This window comes from Trifolium pratense, linkage group LG1, assembly GCF_020283565.1.
Source record: "Trifolium pratense cultivar HEN17-A07 linkage group LG1, ARS_RC_1.1, whole genome shotgun sequence".
Lineage (NCBI taxonomy): Eukaryota > Viridiplantae > Streptophyta > Magnoliopsida > Fabales > Fabaceae > Trifolium > Trifolium pratense.
The window spans coordinates 47,238,150-47,262,663 of NC_060059.1; the positions used below are offsets into that span (position 1 = coordinate 47,238,150).

The 24,514-nt window shown below is 34.4% G+C and overlaps 1 protein-coding gene across 1 annotated transcript; it reads left to right on the forward strand.

The window, feature by feature from the left end:
- The first annotated feature begins 9,177 nt into the window (after positions 1-9,177).
- Positions 9,178-15,441, forward strand: LOC123905316 (ras-related protein RABE1a). Its single transcript, XM_045954927.1, has 8 exons — positions 9,178-9,487; positions 10,629-10,701; positions 10,812-10,912; positions 14,080-14,145; positions 14,375-14,472; positions 14,579-14,641; positions 14,724-14,816; positions 15,040-15,441. Exons 1-8 carry the CDS (start codon positions 9,415-9,417, stop codon positions 15,121-15,123), a joined length of 651 nt encoding a protein of 216 aa, XP_045810883.1. The 5' UTR covers positions 9,178-9,414; the 3' UTR covers positions 15,124-15,441.
- Positions 15,442-24,514: the final 9,073 nt, after the last annotated feature.

The window sequence follows — 24,514 nt, forward strand, 5'->3', positions numbered from 1 at the left end:
TGTTGGAGCAAGAACCATTAATCCTATAGCTAAACTTTGTTGGAATTCTCAATGGAGAAATGATCAAGATTCCAATTCCTGTACCATGTTTATGCCTTGAGCCATCGAAGTATAAAATCCAAGGCTCAAAATCCACATAAGTCACTGGAACTTCGACTACTGAATGATCAGCAAGGAAATCAGCAACTATTTGGCCTTTGACAGCCCTCAATGGTTGATAAGTTAGAGAGTACTATGTTAAAGCCAAAGCCCACTTTCCAATTCTACTATGCAAAATTGGTTTCAACAACATATGCTTAAAAATGTCGAAGTGAGAATAAACATAAACATCAACTGGCTTAATATATTGCTTAAGTTTGGTACAAGAAAAATACAAACATAGACAAAGCTTTTCAATTGAACCATATCTAGTTTCAGCATCATTTAAAATTCTACTTAGATAATAAATAGCTTTTTCTACACCATTTTCATCCTCTTGGGCGAGCATGCTTCCAATAGTTGAATCTGATGCTGAGATATACAACTTCATTGCTTTATCTCGAATAGGAGGCATTAAGGTAGGAGGCTTCGACAAATATGTCTTAATCTCATCAAATGCCTTTTGCTGTTATATCCCCCATTCGAATACATCATCTTTCTTGAGCTTTAGCAGTGGAGAGAACGGTTGAGCTTTACCACTTAGGTTTGAAATAAACCTTCTCAGAAAATTAATTTTACCTAGCAAAGATTGAAGTTGTTTCTTTGTTCCTGGAGGCTTCGTCTCCATGATAGACTTTGTCTTGTTTTGATTGATTTTTATGCCCTTTTTATGCACAACAAAGCCAAGGAAATCTCATGCACGTACACAAAAAGCACATTTCAGTATATTCACTTTTAATCCACATTTCCTCATCCTCTCAAATGATTTTCTAAGATGATCTATATGTTCATCATGAGATGAGGATTTCACAACAATGTCATCAATGTAAACTTGCATAAAAATTTCAATGAAATCATGAAAAATTGAATTCATGGCTCTTTGATATGTTGCCCCAGCATTTTTCAAACCAAAGGGCATTACTACCCATTCATAAGTGCCCAAGGCACCAGGGCAACGAAATGCAGTTTTTGACACATCATCTTCATCAATAAAAATTTGGTTATAGCCCGAATAGCCATCTAACATACTTAAATATTCATGTCTTGCTGTTGAATCAACTAGCATTTCTGCTACAGGCATGAAATATTCATCTTTTGGTGTATCATTATTCAAATCCCTAAAGTCTATACAAACTCTAAGTGATCCATTCTTCTTAATAACAGGAACAATGTTTGCTAACCATTCTACATACCTGGCTGTTCGAACGAACTTGCATTTGAGCAACCTTTCAATTTCCGCCTTGATCTTTGTCATGATTTCTGGTGCAAACCTCCTTGGAAGCTGCTTCACAGGTTTCTTGTCTGGTCGAAGAGGCAACCTATGTTCTACCAAGTTTCTGCTTAGCCCAAGCATCTCACTATAATCCCATGCAAAGCAATCTTTGTAGTGTTTAAGCAATTCGACCATTCTATCTCTTAAGCTTGGATCAATATTGGCGCTAATATAAGTTGGCCTTTTAATAGAGTCATCTCCAATATCAATCTCCTGCAAAGGATCTTGAGCTTGCATTCTTTGACTCGAACTGTGTGGATCTTTCTCAAAACCCAAAGGTTCATCATCATAAATGCTATCCAACCTTTGCTTCTCGCCATTATTCGAATCATTAGCCTCTAAGGCCAATTCATTTCCTGAGTCAACATTGGCTTCGACAGCCATACTTTCTTGTAAATTAATTGCCTCTAACGCCATTTTAATTCTATTTTCGGCTGTATAAGTCGTAATTCGATCCCATGTTGGGGACTTAATCATCATATTCATTAAAGTTAACCCACCCAGAAGCTGGTGGGTAAGCATCTTCAGACAAGGGCTTCTCAATGTCTTCCCTCTCCCAACAAAAGCCATGGGTTGGATGCAACTTGACTGAGTGGTATACATTTTTCGACACCACTTCATTTGGATCGAAGGCAGCATCTTGCTCACCACAAGGAGCAATTGAAGCCAAGTTCTTATCAAAATTCTGGAGAGTCACAGTGCTCGTTTCTGAAACGTATGCACTTTGGTCTGCCTCTACATTTTCGACTAAACCATCTTCTCTCCAAATGATTAACCTTTGATGCATGGTTGAGGGAACAACCCCAATGCCATGAATCCACTCCCTTCCTAATAACAAATTGTAATTAGGTCTAGCAGCAATGACCATAAAGAGGGTTTTTCGAACTGTGCTTCCAACTCAAACCTAGAGAGTGACCAGTCTTGCCCTCGTAATTTGCTAACACCACATTGTGGGAATGAAGGTCTGTACAATAAAGACCTAATTTCTTCAACATGAAGTGAGGCATAATATTAACTATAGCCCCACCATCAACTATGACTTTATTTACCCCCACATCATTCACCTTTGCTCTAATGAACAAGGCCTTCAAGTGGTTTTGCATCCCCAAATCTGGCTTTTCGAAAACAACTTTCTGTTCCTCGACGCAGCCATTTTGCATAACATAATAACACATTGGCTTGTGATCAGCCAAATCGAGAGCATCGAAGTCTTCTTCTACCTCATTGACTTCTGTAGGAATGTCATATTCTAAAGGCAAGATGGACACAACGTTAACCATTACGTCAAAATTTGATCCCTCATCTAAGAGGTCATCATCATCCATGTCATCTTCGCCTTCTACCAACTCTTTGGTATTTTCAGCTTTTGGCTCTTCCACCGTTATGGAAAGCCTTTCTTTCATTGGCCTCTTGGCCAATTCATCCTGCTGGACCACAATGGGATTGCCCCCAACCTCAACATCCTTACTTGCCAATTTCTTTTTCCTCTGAAACCTTCGCCACTGAGTGCGAGTCATAGGATTTTTTCCCTTATAATTGTTTCTATAAGAGTACTTATTGGCTTCTATGGCAGCATTCACATTTTCTTTCCCAGCTACCACTTTTGAACCATTAGGCTCAGAAACAATGTTAACATTAACATTGCTTGAACTTCCATTCTCCATCATTCTCTTATTGAAAGTCACATACTGCCCACTTACCCACTGGTTAATGGGTGCTCTCCCAGATGACTTGAAAGTGTTTTGGGGGCCTAGCCTCTGATGAATCGAAAGGCCTTTGGTAATAGGCTTTCCTCAATTAGCTCCTTTGTATGGCCAAACTTTTTGATTAGGCTTATTCTTTGGCCATTTTCTTTTGCTTTCAGCATAGGGCACAATACTTTGAAGGCCTGTAGTAGCCTCTTTATCACACACCGCGTTGCACCTAGGGCAAAGCATCACTTCAGAGTTCTTGAGTTTGCACCTATTCAGGAAGTCCACCAACTCTTCCTCAGCATTGGGATACACTTCACGCACCCTCTTCTCATACTCCTCTTCAGGGATAGCCTCAATTGGAGCAGCAGCATCTACAACCTCAACCATGTTGCAGTCATAAACTTCGACATAGGTGGCATCAGCAGTTGGTAAGGGATCTGTGTCCACCTTCATTGGAGGCTTCGCCTTATCAGCATATTTGAGCCTTCCTTCATTCAGCGCTTTCTGCACCAAGTCCCTGAAAACAACACAATGATAAGTCTTATGTCCCAAATAATTATGACACTTACAATAACCCCTTTTCTTTCTTTGTTCTATTGGTGGTATTTTCATATCTTTTGGCACAACTATTTGGCTATCAGTCACCAATAAATCAAAAATTTCATCACACTTTGTAATATCAAAAGTATAGGTTTTTGTGACAAACTTATCATTTTTGGGTTCGACTGGATTTTTTCCATTCGAAGGCCTCAACAACTTACATGTGTAAGGAGGCCCAGACTTTAATTCAGCCACATTGACATCACTGTCCTCAAATTCTAAGTATTCATCATCAACTTCATAATCAATTTCATTGCCATAAGAGTCAATAAAAGTAATTTCTTTCTTTTTCTGAAACTTAGAATTTTTAGCTTTTTTAGCTTTTAACCTTTCGATCTGTCTCACCCTATCAGCTAATTGTGACATGTCTCGAAGGTATTGTGTATCTAGTTTCTTCCTAATCGAATAGTCTAGGCCACCAGCAGCCATTTCGACTAGCTCGTGTTCAGGCACTTGGGTAAAACACCTGGCCTTCAGCAAACGAAACCTATTTAAGTAATCATCAACTGTCTCTTGGTTTTTTCGTTTGACACTAGCTAATTCTTTGAGACTTATCTTGGTTTGGCCCATATAAAATTGCTCATGGAAAACTCTTTCCAATTGGGCCCAACTATGAATCGAATTAGGAGGCAACGTTGTGAACCAAGTAAAAGCGTTCTTGGTAAGCGAATTAGGAAAATACTTCATTCGCAGATTTTCATTATTTGCCAAATTTCCAGATTCAGCTAAGTACCTAGCAATGTGCTCTACAGTTGACTCACTAGTATCCCCAACAAACTTAGTATACTTTGGGACTTTCCAACCCCTTGGTAACTCTGTTTGTAACACATACTCATCTAATGCAGAGACAAAATTTGGTCTTCGACAACCTGTGTTCAGGCCTATTTGGGCCAGAATCGTCTCGACTAGATTAGTCAAGTTATTTTGGCCAAGTAAATTATTGTTCTGAACTTCTCGAACCACCTCATCAGCATCTTGGTTTCTCCTAACCATGACTACTGGAGGATTTTGATTAACCATTGGAGGATTTTGATTAACCATCGGAGGATTTTGATTAACCTCGTATGGATAATGAGTCTCCTCTTGTATAATTGGTGCAGGTGTTGGGTTTAGAACTGTTTCGTTGGCCACATAAGTTGGCCTTTGTTGCACTGAAGTTGTAGACATTGTAGGTAATATTACTTGTGGAGTAAACTGATTTACTCTTGGTGGTGGACGAGGTGTACCAAAAAAATCAGCAATTCGACTCATTTGAAATGCTAACATTTGGTAACTTTCATTGGTATTTTGAATCAATGGATTAAACACAGTACCAATTTGCTGCGTCAAAAGGTTAACCATTTCATGATTACTCTCATCCATTTGTTGTCTTAATGACAACACAGACGCAGTAGTTAATGGTGTGGAAGTTACTCTAGGAGAAGTGTACCTATCAGGCTCGAACACTGGCATTCCTTGAAGACCAGGTGTAGGGGGAGGCCCATACATAGGATTGAGCACTGAAGATACTTTTACACGTCCATAACCGGCAGTTACAGACGGGAATGCCATAGTTGTTATTAGCATTGTTGGAATGACATCATGAACATTCGAGACTGTAGGACTAGAAACCACCGAAGCAGTTACTGAACTAGTTGTGCTCGAACTCTGTGTGGATGGATCGAATCCTCCACTCGAACTTGCTTCACTACTCATTCCGCCAGAACTTTGGTTTTTACTAGAATTATATCTTTGAGTAGTTCTAACCATAACCTATCGAAAGTTACGAACAAACAACAAGTTTCTCATTCCACAACACAAACGTTATTAAACAAACACAAAACCAGTCCACTGGGCGTGCCAATTTGTTTACGTAGGAATTTGGTAAACAACCGCTAGTTTAAGTATTTAAACTCGAGAGATCAACTAGTAAATCTCAGGACAATTTTGTGTTTTGTTTACTTAGAAAAATGTTTGAGTGTTCGTCTAAAAAGTACAACAAACACTTAAGAGTTAAATCTTGTGCAAATAATAAATGAAAAAGCTAGTTCGAATCGCCTTGAAACAACAGTTTCATGAACAAATATCAAATAAAACTAAGTAACATTGCTGGAAAGTAAATTGCATTGAATGAAAAACAATTACAAACTAAATGGTTCACAAAACATACATCATCTCTTCAAGATTCCGTTCGTTCGATCGCTGAGTACTTAGAATTTTCAGAGAGAGTTTTGTATAAAATTTTGTGACCCTGATTCCTAGTGAAAAACTACTATAAATACTATGGCGAAATGATAACTGCTCCTTGATCATCTGGACGCTCTTCGATTTGCCACGTACACCCACGTTCTCCACGTTCGATTCTTCTTTCTTCAGTGCGCACCAATTCTCTATTGGGCCGTTGTTGTTTCTTTGGGCCTGGATCAACAGGCCCTTCGACCTGCTTCACCGTTTCGACGCGCCTCTTGGCAAACTACCCTTCAAGCATTAAACTTCGACAGCTTCGAAACTCCTTCTCACTTCGACACAATATTTGAAAGTTTATTTTAACAACATAACCTTAAAATAAATATTGGAGCCACCAATTGTATTTAACTGATAAGTACCAAATTTATGCCCAACAACATGTTACCTGTCCTCAATGAACAATCTATCTATATATATAAATCCTAAATAGTTCTCCTACTACTCGTATAAACCCTAATCCACATCAGCAACTTACATATAATTAAACCACTTAATAATGTCACTTCACTTCCTTATATTATATCATTGTCATTTCTATGTACTCTTCATATACTTATATCTATAATATTTATATAGATGACTTTTCAAGTTATTTTTGTAAATATATATTTTTTTGGGCTGGCCATGAATACTTGAGAGATGCGGATAGAGTTATAGTTGTCCAATATAAATTGTCCCTTAAAATTGAATATTGTTGGCACTTGGAGGAAGAGATCGATGGTCAAAATAATAGAAAAATTGATGTTACAGTTTTCAACAAATTAATTCATGAGAAGTTACGGTTTTTAAGTTTCAACAATTTAATTCATGAGAAGTTACCGTTTATGGGATTGGTATATGATTAGTCCTTAACACCATTGATTATATACGTGTATATAAAAATAAAAATGTGTATATAAATAGTAGTTTGTTCTTTAGATATACATACATTTACTAGTCCCACACCCGTGCGATGCACGGGTATTATGCGGTATTTTATATTGTAATGTTGAAAAATCATTCGTATAAATTGAAACAATAATTATTATGAAAATTATAATAATAACATCAACAACAACAAAATAATAATAATAAAAAAAGTGATGTAAATATAAGATAGATATTAAAGATGTGTTTATACATTTCGAAAAGATTACAATGGATCCTATTGCATCTACCAAAATAAGTTGGTAATCCATAAATTGTCATGTCGCTATGAAAACGGTTTGTGGTTATACTCATACATTGTGCATTTGATTCTTAATTGGACACTATAATTCAATATATAGTATAAAAGATTAATTAGTGCGTATAATTTAGTAAAACCTATTATTATTAGTTGAGTGAGTGTATAATGAAAAGTCATAGGTATATAAATGTATGATATGAAAAAGTGTATAGAGATGACAATGATGTAAGTAGAAGTGATGTGACATTATTGGGTGGTTTAATTGGATATAAGTGACTGACGTGGATTAAGGTTAGATTAGTGGTTGCACAACTATCTAGGAATTATATATATATAGATGTTTATACATTTAAAAAACTTATTTATACATCACATTTGAAGTTACTTTGGTATCTTCTTCATTAACATTGATTAACAATATCTTTAACTCATTCTTCAAAATAACTATGGAAATGATAACATATAATTGACCACGGAAAACAATCGATGTTGAAACATAAGTTTTTATTTATATTATAAATCTCATTGGAGGATTCTGAGTTGGATAAACTACTTCATTATCTCTTACCAAAAAACTACTGTATTATCGAATTTGACATTTATATTAATTTGAAACTTATTGGAGCAAAGATAAATCAACTTAACTCATACTCAAATATCAAATATGATAAAAATCATACAGGGCATAACAACCATTAGTAAAATTTATTTTATCTACTTTTTTTTACTAACATTAGAAAGTAGTCCTGACAATCGACCAACTCCTTATATTTATAAAGATTGGACAAAAGATTATTAGCAAAAACATTAACTTTTTTGAAAAAAAGACAATAAAATACACAAAATAATAAAATAAAAAAATAATTTAAAATGAATAATAACCCAAAATATTATTATTAATAATAATAATAATAATAATAATAATAATAATTACAATTAGTACCCCACATTAAATGGATGTAAGTGGATGATGTGGCTAAATGAAAGGTTTTCATTGGTTTGTGGATTAGGGTTTAGATAGACAATTCCACAACTATCTAGGATTTATATATATAGATATTGAGTTTAGTTCTTAGTTAAAAAATAATCATTATTTCAAAACGTGGCTTCTATCTACACTTCCGTGTCTGCTATAGTAGCTGGAAAAATAATTTGAAGTTGAAAGTTTGAATAGTTCGTATCTGAAATGTAACAAACAAATACAAACCAATTGAAGTTACGTCTATAAATATGTTGTTTGTTGATGAAAAAATGATGAATTATTTTGATATACTTCTCACATTTTCACAAAATCTCTATTGATGTATTTTTTAATTATTATTATTGATTTTTTCTCATTTTTACTTTGAACACCCAGTGCGATAAGTTTCGTGCTACTGTGAGAGAGTTTGTTGTCAAAGATTAAAAAAAATATTGTTAAAGATGGATCAACATATGAGGTTGAAAATATATTGATTGGAGGAAGTGATCTGAAGTACAAAATTATACTATATAAGTATAAGCTGAATTGCATGTTTACTACTACATTAATTGTTGCTAATCTCTCTCAGTTGCACTAGGTTTGCTTAAGATTTTTGATCCTCCTAATGCAATTAAAATAAGGGTCATGCTAAACAGTGCCCCTGGACACTAGTTAAGCATACTAAAAAAAAAGAAAAAACAAAATTAATGATGAGAGATAATAACTTTTTATATCTTTAAGGTATTGAATTCACAATTTTCAAGATAAAATTTCCATTTTGATATCCTTAACCAGTGCCCCGTGATACTGTTTAGAATTTTCCTTAAAATAAAGTCTAATTTTATATATATAAAAAAAATCTAAACTTCTCATAAAAAAAGAAGAAATAAAAAAGTCTGAACTAAAAAAACACTTTTTTTTGAAACATACTTGAGTATAGGAGGAGGAATATTTTTTTATTTACAAATTTTAAGGGATATTTTTCAAATTTTGAAATTTTAGGAAAATATTTAACATTTTATTGAATATTTTTTTCATTTTCCAAAAAGATATTTCAACGCCGGACCCACCACCTAGCTCTCGAAACAATCTCCATTTCCTTTTTTTTTTCTTTTTTTTTTCGATAATTCTCCATTTCCTTTTTAGATCTCGACTTTCTTCTCTTCCTCATCTTCCATTTTCCCTCACTTCATCATAACTTCACTCTCCACTTTTTCTTTTTTCAATTAATAATTAAATATTCTAATCTCAATTAATTAATTAATTAATTAATTAATTAATTACTCTAAAGCACAGCAGCAACCATCGTGGATCAGATTAGGTTTTTGGTTTTTCAATTATCGCTTTGATCTCGATGGCTGCTCCACCTGCTAGAGCTCGATCCGATTACGATTATCTAATAAAGCTTCTCCTCATCGGTGATAGCGGTCGGTACTTTTCTTTTTCCCTTTTGCAATTCTTCTAATCATTATTATATTTTTACTTCATAGGATTTGATCCAAGTTTTTTAATGTTTATTTAAATATTTGTTTAGGTTTCAAGTTACATATTTGTGTTTTAGCGCTTCATAGCTTACTAGGTTTTATGATTTTCAGTTGTAAATAAATGGATGATTAGTAGTGTATTAATAAAAGTTTACTGTAATCAACGGAGATAGTAGTACTGATTTACAACTAAGGTTAGTCCCAACAAATATAGCTTCTTTCGGTTTTTGTCCCGGTAAGTCTTTTTGTTTGGGTTTTTTTTTTTAGTTCCTAACACCTCCTTATTGGGCCAGGTGGTGCCACATGTCGTGATTATATTGAGCCACGTATGATGTCATGAGACTAAAGACAATAATTTTTGAACTTGTAGGGATTTTTGAACTTGTATGTTTTCATATTGCTATCTTAGTGAGCTTATAGAAATAAGCTGAAAACAACTTATGGGTATGTCACCACTTACAAGCTGTTTCATGTTTCAATAAGCCTTCCCAATTCCCAAATATTCCCATTAGTGATTATGCTAGTATGGTAGGACTTGGGATGAGAAAGTTTGCTCAAAAGGACAGTAACAGTTAATTAGGCCTAAGGTGTGAGAGTGTATATGAGGAAGATTAGGATGCAAGGAAAGAATGCTGAGGTGGCAGAGAGAGGGGGAGGACTTGTGAGTGAGGAGAATATGGTTATATGAGGGAAGGTGTTTGAAGTGAGACGGTGTGCGGATGTAAGAGGAGCCTAGCTCTGTGGGTAGAGTTGGGAGTCTTGTTCCCAACTGCATTTATCTTTCCATCAATTAAATACTACAAATCATCCATACTTATCTGTATTTGCAATACTGTTTCATTGTTTGATCTTGGGTTCGCATCATAGTAGATAAGCTTAAATAAGCCAATCCATCATCATATTGGGTTTCATTTTGTATTACATTACATTCTGTTTTCACATTGGCAGGTGTGGGTAAAAGTTGTCTTCTATTGCGTTTTTCAGATGGTTCATTCACAACTAGTTTTATCACTATCATCATCATCATCATCATCATATTGGGTTTCATTTTGTATTACATTACATTCTGTTTTCACATTGGCAGGTGTGGGTAAAAGTTGTCTTCTATTGCGTTTTTCAGATGGTTCATTCACAACTAGTTTTATCACTACCATCGGGTAGGTTCTTTTTGTATGATCTCACTTATTTTATGGTTTCCTTGATCTTCTTTTGTCTCTTTCGTGAGGAGATGTCCATGTAATTACTAGAATGTTTTATATTTCATCAGCATTGATTTCAAAATAAGGACCATAGAGCTTGATGGTAAGCGAATCAAATTGCAAATATGGGACACAGCTGGTCAAGAGAGGTTTCGAACCATTACAACTGGTTAGTTTTAGTTATCAAAATTTATTTGTTTTGTCTTTTGTTTCTTCCCCATCTAATATAACTAGAATATAACTTTGGTTCTTTATATACAACTTACGAATGCGTCTTATGCAATGTGTACTTTTAATGGTATTAATCAATTGCTACTTATTGATCCTTATGTTCCTGCGCATTGCATAGGAACCACTATAAATAGTACATCTCAATATTATTTGTTGACTGAGCCAAATAGATTTCCATTTCTTCTCTATCCTGCTAAACCGTTTTATTGCAAACCATCTTGTTTTGATTTAGATTTAAAGTTCCATTTGCCAGATCAAACATATAAGGTACTTGATATGATAGGCGGTCTATTAATAAACCTTCTAAGATTGCTGACTGTTTGAGACAATATGCTTTTTCTTACTAGGTTGTTTGGGCCGGATCTCTTCATTAGATTAGTTTAGACTTTATAAAAAAAGTCTGATTATTATCTCCAGTGTTGTGTCCACTGATTATAACCTTACATGTGATTGGGGTTTAGTTCATTTACACAAATTCTACATACTTTATTATTTTACATAGGCTTAACTATACATTTGGTCCCTTACGTTTATTTTAGGTTTCAATTTGGTCCCTTACGTTTAAAAAGTATCAATTTGGTCCCTTACGTTTTCACCGTTTTCTTTAGTTAGTCCTTTCCGTTCAATTTTCTGTTAACTCCGTTTAAAGTTGTCTACTTCTCTATCCTTCTCCAAATTATTGCCATTTGATCAATCTAATGGTAGACAAATTAAAAGAGAAAACACATAAGTAAGTAAGTAACCTAAAAGAGGGTAGTCTGCACCGCCGCCACATCAAGCTTAACACCGCCAGACCGCCACTAACCCAAAAAATCCTTTCACAAACTACTCATTTCTCATGATTCACCACCATAACTAACAACTTTCAACAATTCAAGAGCAAATCAAGAGTAATCAATGATTAGTTTTTTGATTTGATAGAAAACTTATTTTTTAGATCTGCAATTTTTCTAAGACTGAGTTAATGATTTTCGAAATTAACAAGGGGATTCTTCTTATTTTTTTATTGCAAATGAAACCCAAAAAGAACCGTCGTTTTGCATTATGTGGCGAGAAAAATGGGTTGGGTAACATTTGGTTGATCAAGAGTCAAGACCTTTTTTGCAGTCACAATTGTAGAAGATGAAGTTCTGGAAAAAAGAAAGTGGAAAATAATTTAGTGTTGGATAGTCTATGATAATATGCCTAGTCCTTTTTTATCAACGGTGGATGATGGAGATGACAAGGGACAAATTTGAAATGTTAGTCACGTGGCATTTTTAAAAGTTAACAGAAAAACGGAAAGGACTAACTAAAGAAAATGGTGAAAACGTAAGGGACCAAATTGATACGTTTTAAACGTAAGGGACCAAATTGAAACCTAAAATAAACGTAAGGAACCAAATGTGTAGTTAAACCTTTTACATAAATGCAATAATATTTTTTAAAGAAACACTGATGTTTTTTATTAGTATATAACTATATTTGCAGATGATGATCACAACCTGGAAAATACTTGTGTTTTTCTTAAACAACAAATATTAGTGTTGTTAGATAACGTTGGGAGTATGTATTGAACCCTCAACCTTCATATCACTCCACTCCTTATAAAAAAAAATATTTGTAATCATTACAAAAAAGCATAGGCCATAGAGACATATCTTTCCTCTTAACCGTATAAATTTTTTATTATTTTCCTTGCAACATGTCATAAATGTATTATTTTTCTATAACCATTGTCAAAATGTCATGGAGTACCACTACTCCTATTTAAAATATGTCTAGACCTATGAAGCAAATGCTCCAACATAGATACCAAACACGACACAAACATTGTGACACGACTATTGTGCAAAGTATAGGACACCGGGGAACCGCATACTTGTGTATATATAATTAACATGGCAAAATAGGTGAGATCATACAAAATTTATTAAGCGTATATGTGAATATATAAATTAACATGGCAAAATTCTGAATTGAGAATTTAGATTCACATATTAACCTTTGAAAAATAAATTTATGGTAATGATATGACTCTAAAAAAAAACTACTAAGAGGAATCATTTGTAATAATAAATATGATATGAATATAAATCATGTCTTTTATAACAACTAGTTAATTGATATAGTATAAGATAATAATTAAGTAATTTTGATATTAGTAAAATGTAGTAAGATATTATTAGTTGGATTTTATTTTTATTATTGTTTAGTTATTGGGCTTTTAGTCCTTTGGCTCATTTAAGTTACTACCCACTATGTGGCACTACATATGTACTCATTAGGTCACTCAAGGAATCAATCAATCAATGGAAAAATGAAAAAGTTATCTTTTATTGTCTTTTATTTCTTAGAGTAATTTTATTGTTTTCCATAGTTGTAGCTTAATTCTCATAGTTTCTTAGCTTGACAGGATTATCTTCCTATCATTAATCCTATGATAATGATCCTTACAAATAATGATAAGAATCATTTTTCTATTGTCTTAAAAAAGAGAAGATCTAATCTAGAGTAATGATAAGAATAATTTTTCTATTGTCTTAAAAAAGAGAAGATCTAATCTAGAGTTAGAAGTGTCACACAAGTGTCTGGCCAAGAGCATGTGTCGGCTCTGTCTTTCGTTGCACATCCAAGACTCGTCTAACGTTTGTCCAAACCAATATTATTTATTTAATTGGACAATGTTAAAAGGTGTCTTAACATGTATCCAAAGGCATCTTCATCATCCAAAACAGCAAAGCTTCTAAATGTATTTTGCCAATTCAAGAAGTTGATCACCTTCATCATCAAATAAACCATGGACATTCACCACTAATATCCCACAACTCTCTTTCTCTCTCCCTCTCTTCATATCCTCAAGAAATGAATAAAGGAGTATGTACTCCAATTATACTCACAAGTTGAGGGAGATCAAGGTTCAAATTTCTGGAGCGGTAGCGCAATGTGTTGAGATAGATCCTAAATTTATCGGTCATATATTATTTTTAAAATTCTAAAAAGGCGAGTTTATCCTTTTGGGTTTGTTTATCCCTCAGTACATATTGTGATATCAATTGACAAGTCACAACCATCGCTATTTCAAACATTTTTTTTCTAGTCTGATGATGTATTCTTTTTGGGCAGCTTATTACCGTGGAGCAATGGGTATTTTGCTAGTGTATGATGTCACTGATGAGTCATCTTTTAACAGTGAGTTCTCCTTCTCCCCCTGTTTTAGTTTTGTGCTATACCTCTTATTATTTCCTCCACATTCTTAATCTCCTACAACATATGTTCCCTTAAATCCACAAGCATCAGTGGAACAAGAATTTTTTTTCTGTATACTATACTTTTCAACTTTGAATTTCGGGGAGATTCCAGTGCTTAGATGCTTATTAAGATGCAACTGACTACTAGACTTGTTTCATCTCATATCCAGACATCAAGAATTGGATTCGCAACATTGAGCAGCATGCTTCTGACAACGTCAACAAGATATTAGTGGGGAACAAGGCTGACATGGATGAAAGCAAAAGGGTTTGGCCACACACACTCACTCTTTGTCCATCCTTTTGGTTATGCATGTACACATATCTCCTATGATTAGTATGCTACACTTGATGCTGCAAATTATTCTCCTTAGGCTGTTCCAACTTCAAAAGGTCAAGCTCTGGCAGATGAATACGGTATCAAGTTTTTCGAAACTGTAAGCTGCACTTAATACTCTTGTTGGAAAAGCATTCCAAAATCACTGTGCTGTTTTTAATGCCGAGATTATGCTTATGCAGAGTGCAAAAACGAACATGAATGTGGATGAGGTTTTCTTTTCAATAGCCCGGGACATCAAACAAAGACTTGCAGAAACCGACTCAAAAGCTGAGGTTTTCATTTTCACCTTTCTCTAGTTATGATGGATTATATTGCAAGTTGCAACAGTTTATATTTGCTTCATATTTTGATTGCTGACTATTTGAAGTTAATGCAAGACTACTTTCAGCTTTTCTTTTTCAGACTATTATTGGTATTCACGTTGAATAAGAAAATGTCAACCAGATTTAATCGCCGCATCATCTTCGCACTAAGTTTTTATTTGGTTCTTTGCAGCCCCAGACACTCAAGATTAACCAACCAGACCAGGGAGCTGGGTCTGCTCAAGCCACACAGAGACCGGCTTGCTGTGGTTCTTAGAAGAAACTCTAGCAACTCCAAATTAACTGCAGAACTTAATTTGGTCAACGACTTTCATCAATCTTGTATTGATCTTTTGTTATTTCACAGTTGCTACTTATTGGGTGTGAATGGTAGATCCTTCTTATGTTGGGAAATTAATCATATATCTATTTATTGCTGTATCTGTTTTTTTTTTTCCTTTATTTTTTCAGGAGCCTTGACTATGCGCAATCTTTGCTAAAATGACCTACTTGGTGCTCCAATATATTGCTATTTGCTACAATTAATATTTCAGAATCTTAATGGTACTATGATTCAAAGTTCAAACTTGATACATTTGATGTTTCTCGGCATAAATTGATACTTTGATCAAATACTTGGCTATGTTATTGGTATACTCCAATAGGCTTATGCCAACTACGCCATGTCATTTCTTCATACTTCTCAAAACACTTTTTTACTCAACCTGTAATTGTGGAGTGTATCACAACCACAATGGGTAAAAGGTTGAATATCTTAATCGAATCCGGATGGGCCCAAAATATATCCAAAAAATATCGCTTATAGTTTGGTTGTCGGAAAACAATCCAGTGCTATAAGTGTACTTCTCGTAACTCAAACACATCAAAAGTTGTTGCATTTCCGTTTTTTCCCCCGACTGGCTTTCTCAATCTATGGCGCGCATTGTATATGTGCTTGATAGTTGTCGAGCTCCTTGAAGTAGCAAAATATTGCAACGGTGCAAAAAAAAATTTGTTACTTAAGTAACGGATGAAGAAACTTCAAATTTGTTGGACAGAGATATTTTGGTAAATTCACAGAACACACGGGAAATGGAGTAGGGTGGCAAACAAATTCTCATAAATATTAGACTTAGGGTGTCGATGTATATTGAGTTACGGATAGTATTGAATAGGTGTGCCAAAGAATATTGGACTTTAGGGTGCAATGAATATTGTGCTTTGATGCCAATAACAATTGAGTTCTCCTTTTCGCGCCCCCATTAGTTCTCACCCTCCCATAAAATGACCAAAATATCCTCCTCACTATCTAGAAAGTGAACTGTGTTCGAACCATAAATAGCGAGTGACTTGTTTTTACCAAACTCCAATGTTTGCACCCTTCACGCCCCCAGATCAAACAACCACCTGATTTTTCTCATGCTTTGTATAAGGGTTCCAAGTTTATTTTAACATCGCTTGGTGTCGTTATTTCCTTATTTCCTTATTTTGGACTACTAAAAAATGCCATAACATAGTAGAAACTAAATACAAAAATATAACTAGTACAAATATAGAATTGATAATAAAAACATTAAAAGTGAATACTTGAAAATAATACTCTGACATATTTCTAGTGACTTGAAATCGTGAATATAATAAACTTTGAAATAATACTTAGATTAATTAATACTTGAACTACTACGTGTACCAAATGACTTGAATTTATTAATAGGATACTTAAAGTGATATGGTTTTAAATTGCAGTTGCGGTCGCAAATGCGGTAATAATTGTGGTTGTTGCGATTGCGGTCATTGCATTTGGTGCAACACTAAATGCAGTTGTTGCGGCATGAAATTATTTTGAAATTTGATGAACTATATAAAATGACACCACTATTTTACTACATTATTTATCCATCATTGTAGAGTCTTAGTTTATTCCATAAACATTGATTCAAATGTGCTTAAAATATACGATTGAAAAATTGTTAAAAGTAAGATTTTTCATTAGATTTTGACACAAATTATAATTTGAAGTTCATATCTTATTTTTTGGTAAAAAAATTTGAACGAACATGATAAAAATTGTCTAACGTGGCGTCTGATGCAGTTACTATGCAGTTACGGAGGCTACCACATCAACAAAATTACGGCCGCCGTGCGAATGCGGAATTTAAAACCTTGCTCTACATATAAAAAAAATCATTTTTTTTTTGGAATGGATTGTGGCCTGGCTGGACCACCCGTAGTAGTACTGCCACCAGGTGGAAATCCAAAGGGTTGCAAAACACTAAAAAAATCAACTTTAATTAGTAATATATATGAGTTCCTCCACATTCAGCTCAAGTGGTGGAGGTTTGAACAATCACTAGAGGTTGGCGAGTAACGAGTCAGACCAGTGGGGATCTCAAAGCTTAGATAAAAATTGCATACTCCTATATGTGTACCTTTGGGATCCGTAAGTTAAGTCATGTTGATGGTTCTTGAGAAAGAGCAAGTATAAGAGTAAGCTACTCTCTTTGCCGTTTAGGTTTTCAGTTATATATATATATATATTTTTTTTGGTTACAAGGTTTTCAGTTATATTATTATACTAGTATGTTAATGTCAATAGTCTAAAGAGACAACAATATTTTTTTTGAAAAGTCTAATGAGACAACAATTAATTAAGATTTAACTTATCTTTTATCTTTTACTAGTAAAAGGAATGTTGAATTGCTCATAGGCCTTCATTGTGATGATGTGGCATGCTTTAGAGAGCTCTCATATCTATTTAAAATTTGTCCCATAATTTATTTTGTATGTCCATTCATCCTCCAAAGTAATTATCTATATGTTACAATAATAATGGCTCCCAATATTTTTTTTGCAAAGAACACAAAAAAATGCTATATTGATGTTGATAATTATACATGTGAAGTTCAAGTGACAAGTAATTTAAATTAGTAGCAAGTGTAACATATAACATAAATAATAGTAATAATGAAAAAAAGACAAAAAAAAAAATCAAATTATAAAAGAAAAAATGAATAGATATATGTTCTTTCATATTTTACACTACCAAACATAAAATATAAACTACGCATGCATAAATATAATTTGCACTTTGCAAAAATTTACTTTAAATAAATAAACCAAATAAAAAAAATTACTACTCAAAAATTTTTCATACTTGACAAAATAAATAAATTTTATGAAGAAAATACTTTAGTTATATTGTTTATTAATTAATTATTATTGTGCTATTATTTAAAAAAAAAAATAACTTTGTCATACCAACTTTTAAACTACCATTCTTTCATATTCCTTAACTCTTATTCCTTAACTATGACAAATAAATTTATCATTCAATCCTTTGAACCTTCATCTTTTCCCATTCCTAACCATTGTGTGTATAAATATATGATTTTGTGCACAAATGCTAAATGTTTGTAGTGCAAATTTGAGTTTTCATCATCATTTTTCTCCAACCAACTTTTGGATAAATGCTCTTCAATAGGTTCTTCATCTTTTTCACAATTTATTAGTTTCTATATATATAACAACTTATTAATTATGTTACTCTTACTTTGTGTGAAAATTTTAGAAATCCTTATTTCTATTGATATAGTATAATGTTTGTTAGCCTACTTTTCTAACTTTTTTCTTAATTTTTTCTATTTCTTAACGTAGATTTGACAATTTTTTCATGTGAATTAGGATAAGAGAATAAAAGAGAGACATCTATTTTTGTCATTGTTGCATCTTTGATGCTCAAGAAGTCTATGAAAAGTGACAATTTATGTAAGTATATATCTTTGAGTGCATTTCCACTATATATGTTATTATTCATAATACCATATTTTTACTTACTACCCTACAACAATATTGCTTATTTTTTCAAGGAAAATATCACTAAAATTATTAAAACAACAAAACCATCATTTTAATTGTAACAAAAAAAACATCATTTATTATCAAAAAAAAAAAAACATCATTTTAATTTTGATATTACTTATTCTTTGTGATAAAGCAATTATTATATTCAATTAAATTTGTCTTTTTAAGTAATCGTGAAAATAAAACCACAAATCCACCTTCATTTGTAAATTAGTTACAATAAGAAAAATAAATGTACGAGAAAATCAAGTTTCTTATAACGATAATAAATTATTAAAAAATTTGTAAATTACAGTTACTGGGTGGCGCATATGCATAGACTACAGGAGGTTGAATCAAGCAACAAGGAAGGATCACTTTCATTTACCTTATATGGATCAAATGTTAGAGAGGCTGGCTGGTCAAGCCTTTTATTGCTTCTTAGACGACTATTCTTTCTACAATCAAATAGCTGTAGACCCGACAGATCAAGAGAAAACAACTTTCACATGTCCATACGAAGTATTTGCATCATTGTTTCAAATTATTTATGTGATATAGTAAATAAGAGAAATGGAAAGAAAGATTCAAAAGAATATTATAAAATTACACACCTTTTTATTTTTTCGATAAAAGCTGGAAGAAAACAAACTCAAACAATTATATTGCCAATTTTCACACACATCGAGCAAAACTAATTAACAAAAACTCAATATGTGATTCCTTTTGTAGTAAACACAATATATATATATATATATATATATATATATATATATATATATATATATATATATATAATGAATAATAATAAATAAAATTCAGCTCAACAAAGTCAATATATCAGCACAAGGCAAGCATGACTACCTCTAACATACAAAAGTAAAAAAACAACGGTAAGAAAAAAAAATGTAAAAAAGCAAAGCAAGTTGCGACTATACTACCACGATGCATAAAAAGAAAATTAAGTTCTTGTTTACGTGGAAATTTGGTAAACAACCGCTAGTTTAAGTATTTAAACTCGCGAGACCAACTAGTAAATCTCAGGACAATTTTGTGTTTTATTTATTTAAGAAGAATGTTAAATGTTCGTTTTAACGAGAAAACAAACACTTAAAGATTGAAACGTTTTCAATTAATACCAGAGAAAACTAGTTCGAATCGCCTCGAAGTGGCAGTTTCTCAAGCAAGTATTCGAATTAAACTAAAGAAAATAGCTGGAAAGTAAATTGCATTGAATGAAAAGCAATTACAAATAAAGATGGTTCACAAAACATACATTTCTCCTCTGAATTCCTTTTGTTCGATCGCTGAGTACTTAGAATTTTAGAGAGAGTGTTTGTATAAAATTTTGTGACCCCTGTTCTGAATCAAAAACTGCTATAAATACTACAACGAAATGGTAACTGCTTCTTGATCATCTGGACGCTCCTCGATCTGCCACGTCGACCCACGTTCTCCACTTTCGTCTTTCATTCCTTCAATGCGCGCCAATGCTTATTGGGCCGTTGTTGCTCCTTTGGGCTTGGCCCAACTAACCTTGTCGACTTTATTTCTTTCTCTCGACAGACTCCTGACCAAGCCAAACCCAACATGCGCCTTTCGACGCTCTCGAAGCGCTCTTGTGTTTCGATGTAGTTCTACCTCGACACAATAATTGAAAGTTTTATTTGGACAATATAACCTTCAAAATAAATGTTGGACCCACCAATTATATTTAATTGATAACTACCAAATTTATGTCCAACAAATTGCCCCCCAAAAATGCCATTTTCGACTATGTCTATCGAAAGAGGAAGTGGCATTTTTGAAAGTATTAATGGATATCTTTCTTTTCCATATATCTCTCCTATCGTTTAGGCTGACATTCAAAACTTTGGATTGGCTCCATTTGATAACACTTGGGAAATCTTAAATAGCCCTTCCCAATTGGGTGACCATTTCCCAAAGACTCGATCTCTTCTGTCCATGGGAAGGATAACTTTCCAGACCAGATCTCCTAAGTCGAAGAGTTTGGATTTAACCCTTTTATTATATGCTTTAGCAATTCTTTCCTTTTGGCGAACCAAAGCATCCAACGCCTATAACCTCTCCTCATCCACATCTATTAATTCATCTAACATTAGATTCCAATAATGGTCAGGAGGTAGCTCCAATTGCCTTTGCACTCGAATTGACTGCATCATTATCTCAACAGGTAACACATCATCATGACCATACGTTAGTTGAAAAGGCGTTGAACCTGTTGATTCCTTAGGAGAATTCCTACATGCCCATAGGACTTGGTCCAAGGTCTTATGCCAGTTCTTTGGCTTTTGAGCAATGTGTTTTTTAATTAAACCAATTATGACCTTGTTGGCTGCTTCAACTTGGCCATTTGCTTGAGCGTAATAAGGCGTCGAAGTTATTAGTTTAAAACCTGATTGTTCAGCGAAATCTTGCATCTTTCGACCAACAAACACTGTTCCTTGGTCTGTGGTGATTGTCTCAGGAAGCCCAAACCTATAAATAATATGGTTTTGGATAAAATTGGTCAATGTTTCCTGATCCACGTTTGTTAGGGCAACAGCCTCTATCCATTTGGTAAAATAGTCAATCCCAACCAATATATAACGTTGGTTTTTTGATGACGCAGGCCTAATCTCACCAATTAAATCTAAAGCCTGTTGGGTTTTTGTATATTGGCTACATTTTGCAAAAACATATTTTAGCCAAGTGTTGAGACAAATGTGCTGACCCCAAGTGTTGTGACAAATGTTGTTACACTTTGGAACAACACCTGACTCTGTTCTGCGCGCGCCAGCTGGATGTTATTATTTTCTACTCAATCTTTTGAAGATCTGTTTGAAGAATTATTTCAAGGTTTCTTACAGAGGAAGGCGCACGTGTTTAATGTGTTTCATGAGGCAGCCAAACCCTAGTTTTATTTTCCAAAGGAATTATATTTTTGGAAAATATATTTTTGCGTTTCAAAAATATAACTATTGTTTTCAAAAATATATCACAGCTGCCGTAATTCTAGAAGCCCTAATTTTGTCTTGAAGCCCAAGTCATTCTACTACTATAAATACGAAGGCAAGCATATGGTTTCAAGCATCTAAAATCGTGTTCTTACAAAGCGTGTGTTTTAGGGATTTTAGAGTGTTAATTGTGAGCCTTTCTTGTGTCTCATTGATGCAAGCTTAGGACCTGAGTGTTATTGAGTTGTAAGTGTGAACTTCTCCTAAGCTTTGAAGTACGGAGATTGTTCTATTGTGTTGTGTGGTTTACTCGCAAGCTTTTAAGCAAGAGTGAATCCTAGTTTCTTAGGAGTGTGTCTCCACCTGTTGTGATTGTGGAATTGAATAGCAGCGCTGTCTGTGTTGCTAAGGTGGGAATTGGGACGAGGTCTCATATCTAGGAGTTCCTAGGTAGAAGTGTCATTGGGTAGTGATTAAGTGAGAAGTTGTAAACGGGTGAGTTTAGCTTCGAAGTAATACTGCTGATAGTGGACTTCATTCCTGGATTGGTATCCCCCAGAGTAGGCTTTAGGCTGAACTGGGTTAACAACTCTCGTGTGTTATTTACTTTACTGTTTGTATTGTTTTATGTTATTTGCTCTGTTTATAGACAAGTGTTGACGCACCAGTAACAACATCTGTCTACAACAGACAAGTGTTGCTACATCTTGAGCAACACCTGTCCACTGTGTGCCAGGAATTTCAATTGGCATCAGAGCAGGCACCCTGTTCTGAATTTTAGGGTGAGCTCCAGGGAAACTTTTTCTGGCAAGGATGGACAAAGAAGGAGGTTTTGTTACCAGACCACCTCTTCTGGTTGGTGCTTCAAACTATGACTATTGGAAGTCCCGCATGATGGCCTTTCTAAGAAAAATTGATAGCAAGACTTGGAAGGCAGTTCTGAGAGGGTGGACTCCACTTGTGAAGATGGACAAAGATGGTAAACCAACTCTTGAGTTGAAATCTGCTGAAGAATGGTCCAAAGAAGAGGATGAGCTTGCTCTTGCAAACTCAAAAGCATTATATGCACTATATAATGGTGTTGACAAGCACATATTCAGACTCATCAAAAAGTGTGTCTCTGCTAAAGAAGCTTGGACAATTCTTGAGACTGTTCATGAAGGTACCTCTAAAGTAAAGCTGTCAAAGCTACAACTCCTAACAACGAAGTTTGAGAATCTTAGAATGAATGATGATGAAACCATTCAGGATTTTCACATGATCATACTTGATTTTGACAATCAATTTGATGCCTTGGGTGAAAAGATACCTGAAGAAAAGCTGGTAAGAAAAATGCTCAGGTCTCTACCTAAGAAGTTTGACATGAAAGTCACAGCTATAGAAGAAGCCAAGGATATCACAGATATGAAGCTAGATGAACTGGTTGGTTCACTACAAACCTATGAGGTAGCTACAAATGAAAAGATGGATAAGAAAAACAAAAGCATTGCTTTTGTTTCAAATGCTGAGGAAGAAGATCAACTGAGTGACACAGAGTCTGAACACAGCATCTCTGATGCAATGGTTCTTTTGGGAAAACAATTTAATAAGGTGCTAAAGAGAATGGACAAACGCTCTAAGACAGGTGCAGCTGACACTGGTCGCAACACTTACAGGAATCTCAGAAAACCTGTAACAGATGAGAAATCAGCTCCAAATAAAGGTGTTCAATGCCATGAATGTGAGGGGTTTGGTCACATTAGAAGTGAATGTGGAACCTTCCTGAAGAAACAGAAGAAGGGAATGACTGTAACCTGGTCAGATGAAGATTCTGAGGGAGAAGACAATACTGCAAAGGCTATACATGTATTGACAAGTGTTTGCACATCTGACACTGAATCATGTGAAGAAGAACTGACCTTTGATGAACTTGCTGAATCATATAAAAAGTTGTGTCTGAAGAGTGCAGAAGTCTGCAGAGTCTCTGAAGAACAAAAAGAAACAATCACTAAGTTGCAAACTGAGAGAGCTGCTAATATGTCAAGAATCTCTGAATTTAGTACTAAATGGGAAGATAGTTTAAAGATCATTGAGGAACAGAAGGCAACTATCATCAACTTAGAAGCTGACAAGATCAAACAACTGACTGAAATAGCCCATCTGAATGAAGAGGTAACTGAATTAAACTCTCATCTTGAGAATTTAAAGAAGCATGTTCTTAGGCTATTCAAAGGAAGTGATCTAGATGAAATCCTGGAAACTCTGCCTGTTCCTAGCAGATCCAAAACAGGCATTGGGTATGAATACAAAAATGTTAATAGGATTATGGATTACAACAAAGAGGGGAAATATATGCCTGAGATAAGTAAACAACCGTCTCCAAAAATGCATGACAGGATGTCGCCACACCTGTCTCCTAGACAGCAGAGACAAGTGTTGCCACATGTGGCACCACATCAGCAAAGATGGCAGAGACCTAGGTTTATACCTAGACCCAGAAGCAGGTACCACTCATGGAGATGTCATCACTGTGGAAGAAAGGGGCACATAAGGCCTTACTGCTACAGATTGTATGGGTATCCAAGTGAAACCCCTCAAGAATCTGATCCATCCATTACTAAAACAAGGATGGAATGGAAGCAAAAAGAAGATACAACCAATACAAAGGAGTATACAGCTGAAAGCAGTGGGAAAAGTTTGATTGCCCATACGTCACTCAGAGCCTCATCAAAAGAAGATTGGTACTTTGATAGTGGTTGTTCCAGACACATGACTGGTGTTGAAAAGTATTTAAAAGAGGTAAAATCCTATGCCACAAGCTTTGTGACATTTGGAGATGGAGCAAAGGGGGAAATCAAAGGTATTGGAAGACTGATTGACAATGGTCTACCA

Excerpts from the sequence above, each read along its gene's own strand:
- LOC123905316 (XM_045954927.1), top strand. The coding sequence starts at position 9,415 with ATGGCTGCTCCACCTGCTAGAGCTCGATCCGATTACGATTATCTAATA. Across the intron at positions 10,702-10,811 it reads AGTTTTATCACTACCATCGG|CATTGATTTCAAAATAAGGA; the intron begins GTAGGTTCTTTT and ends ATATTTCATCAG. Across the intron at positions 14,146-14,374 it reads TGATGAGTCATCTTTTAACA|ACATCAAGAATTGGATTCGC; the intron begins GTGAGTTCTCCT and ends TCTCATATCCAG.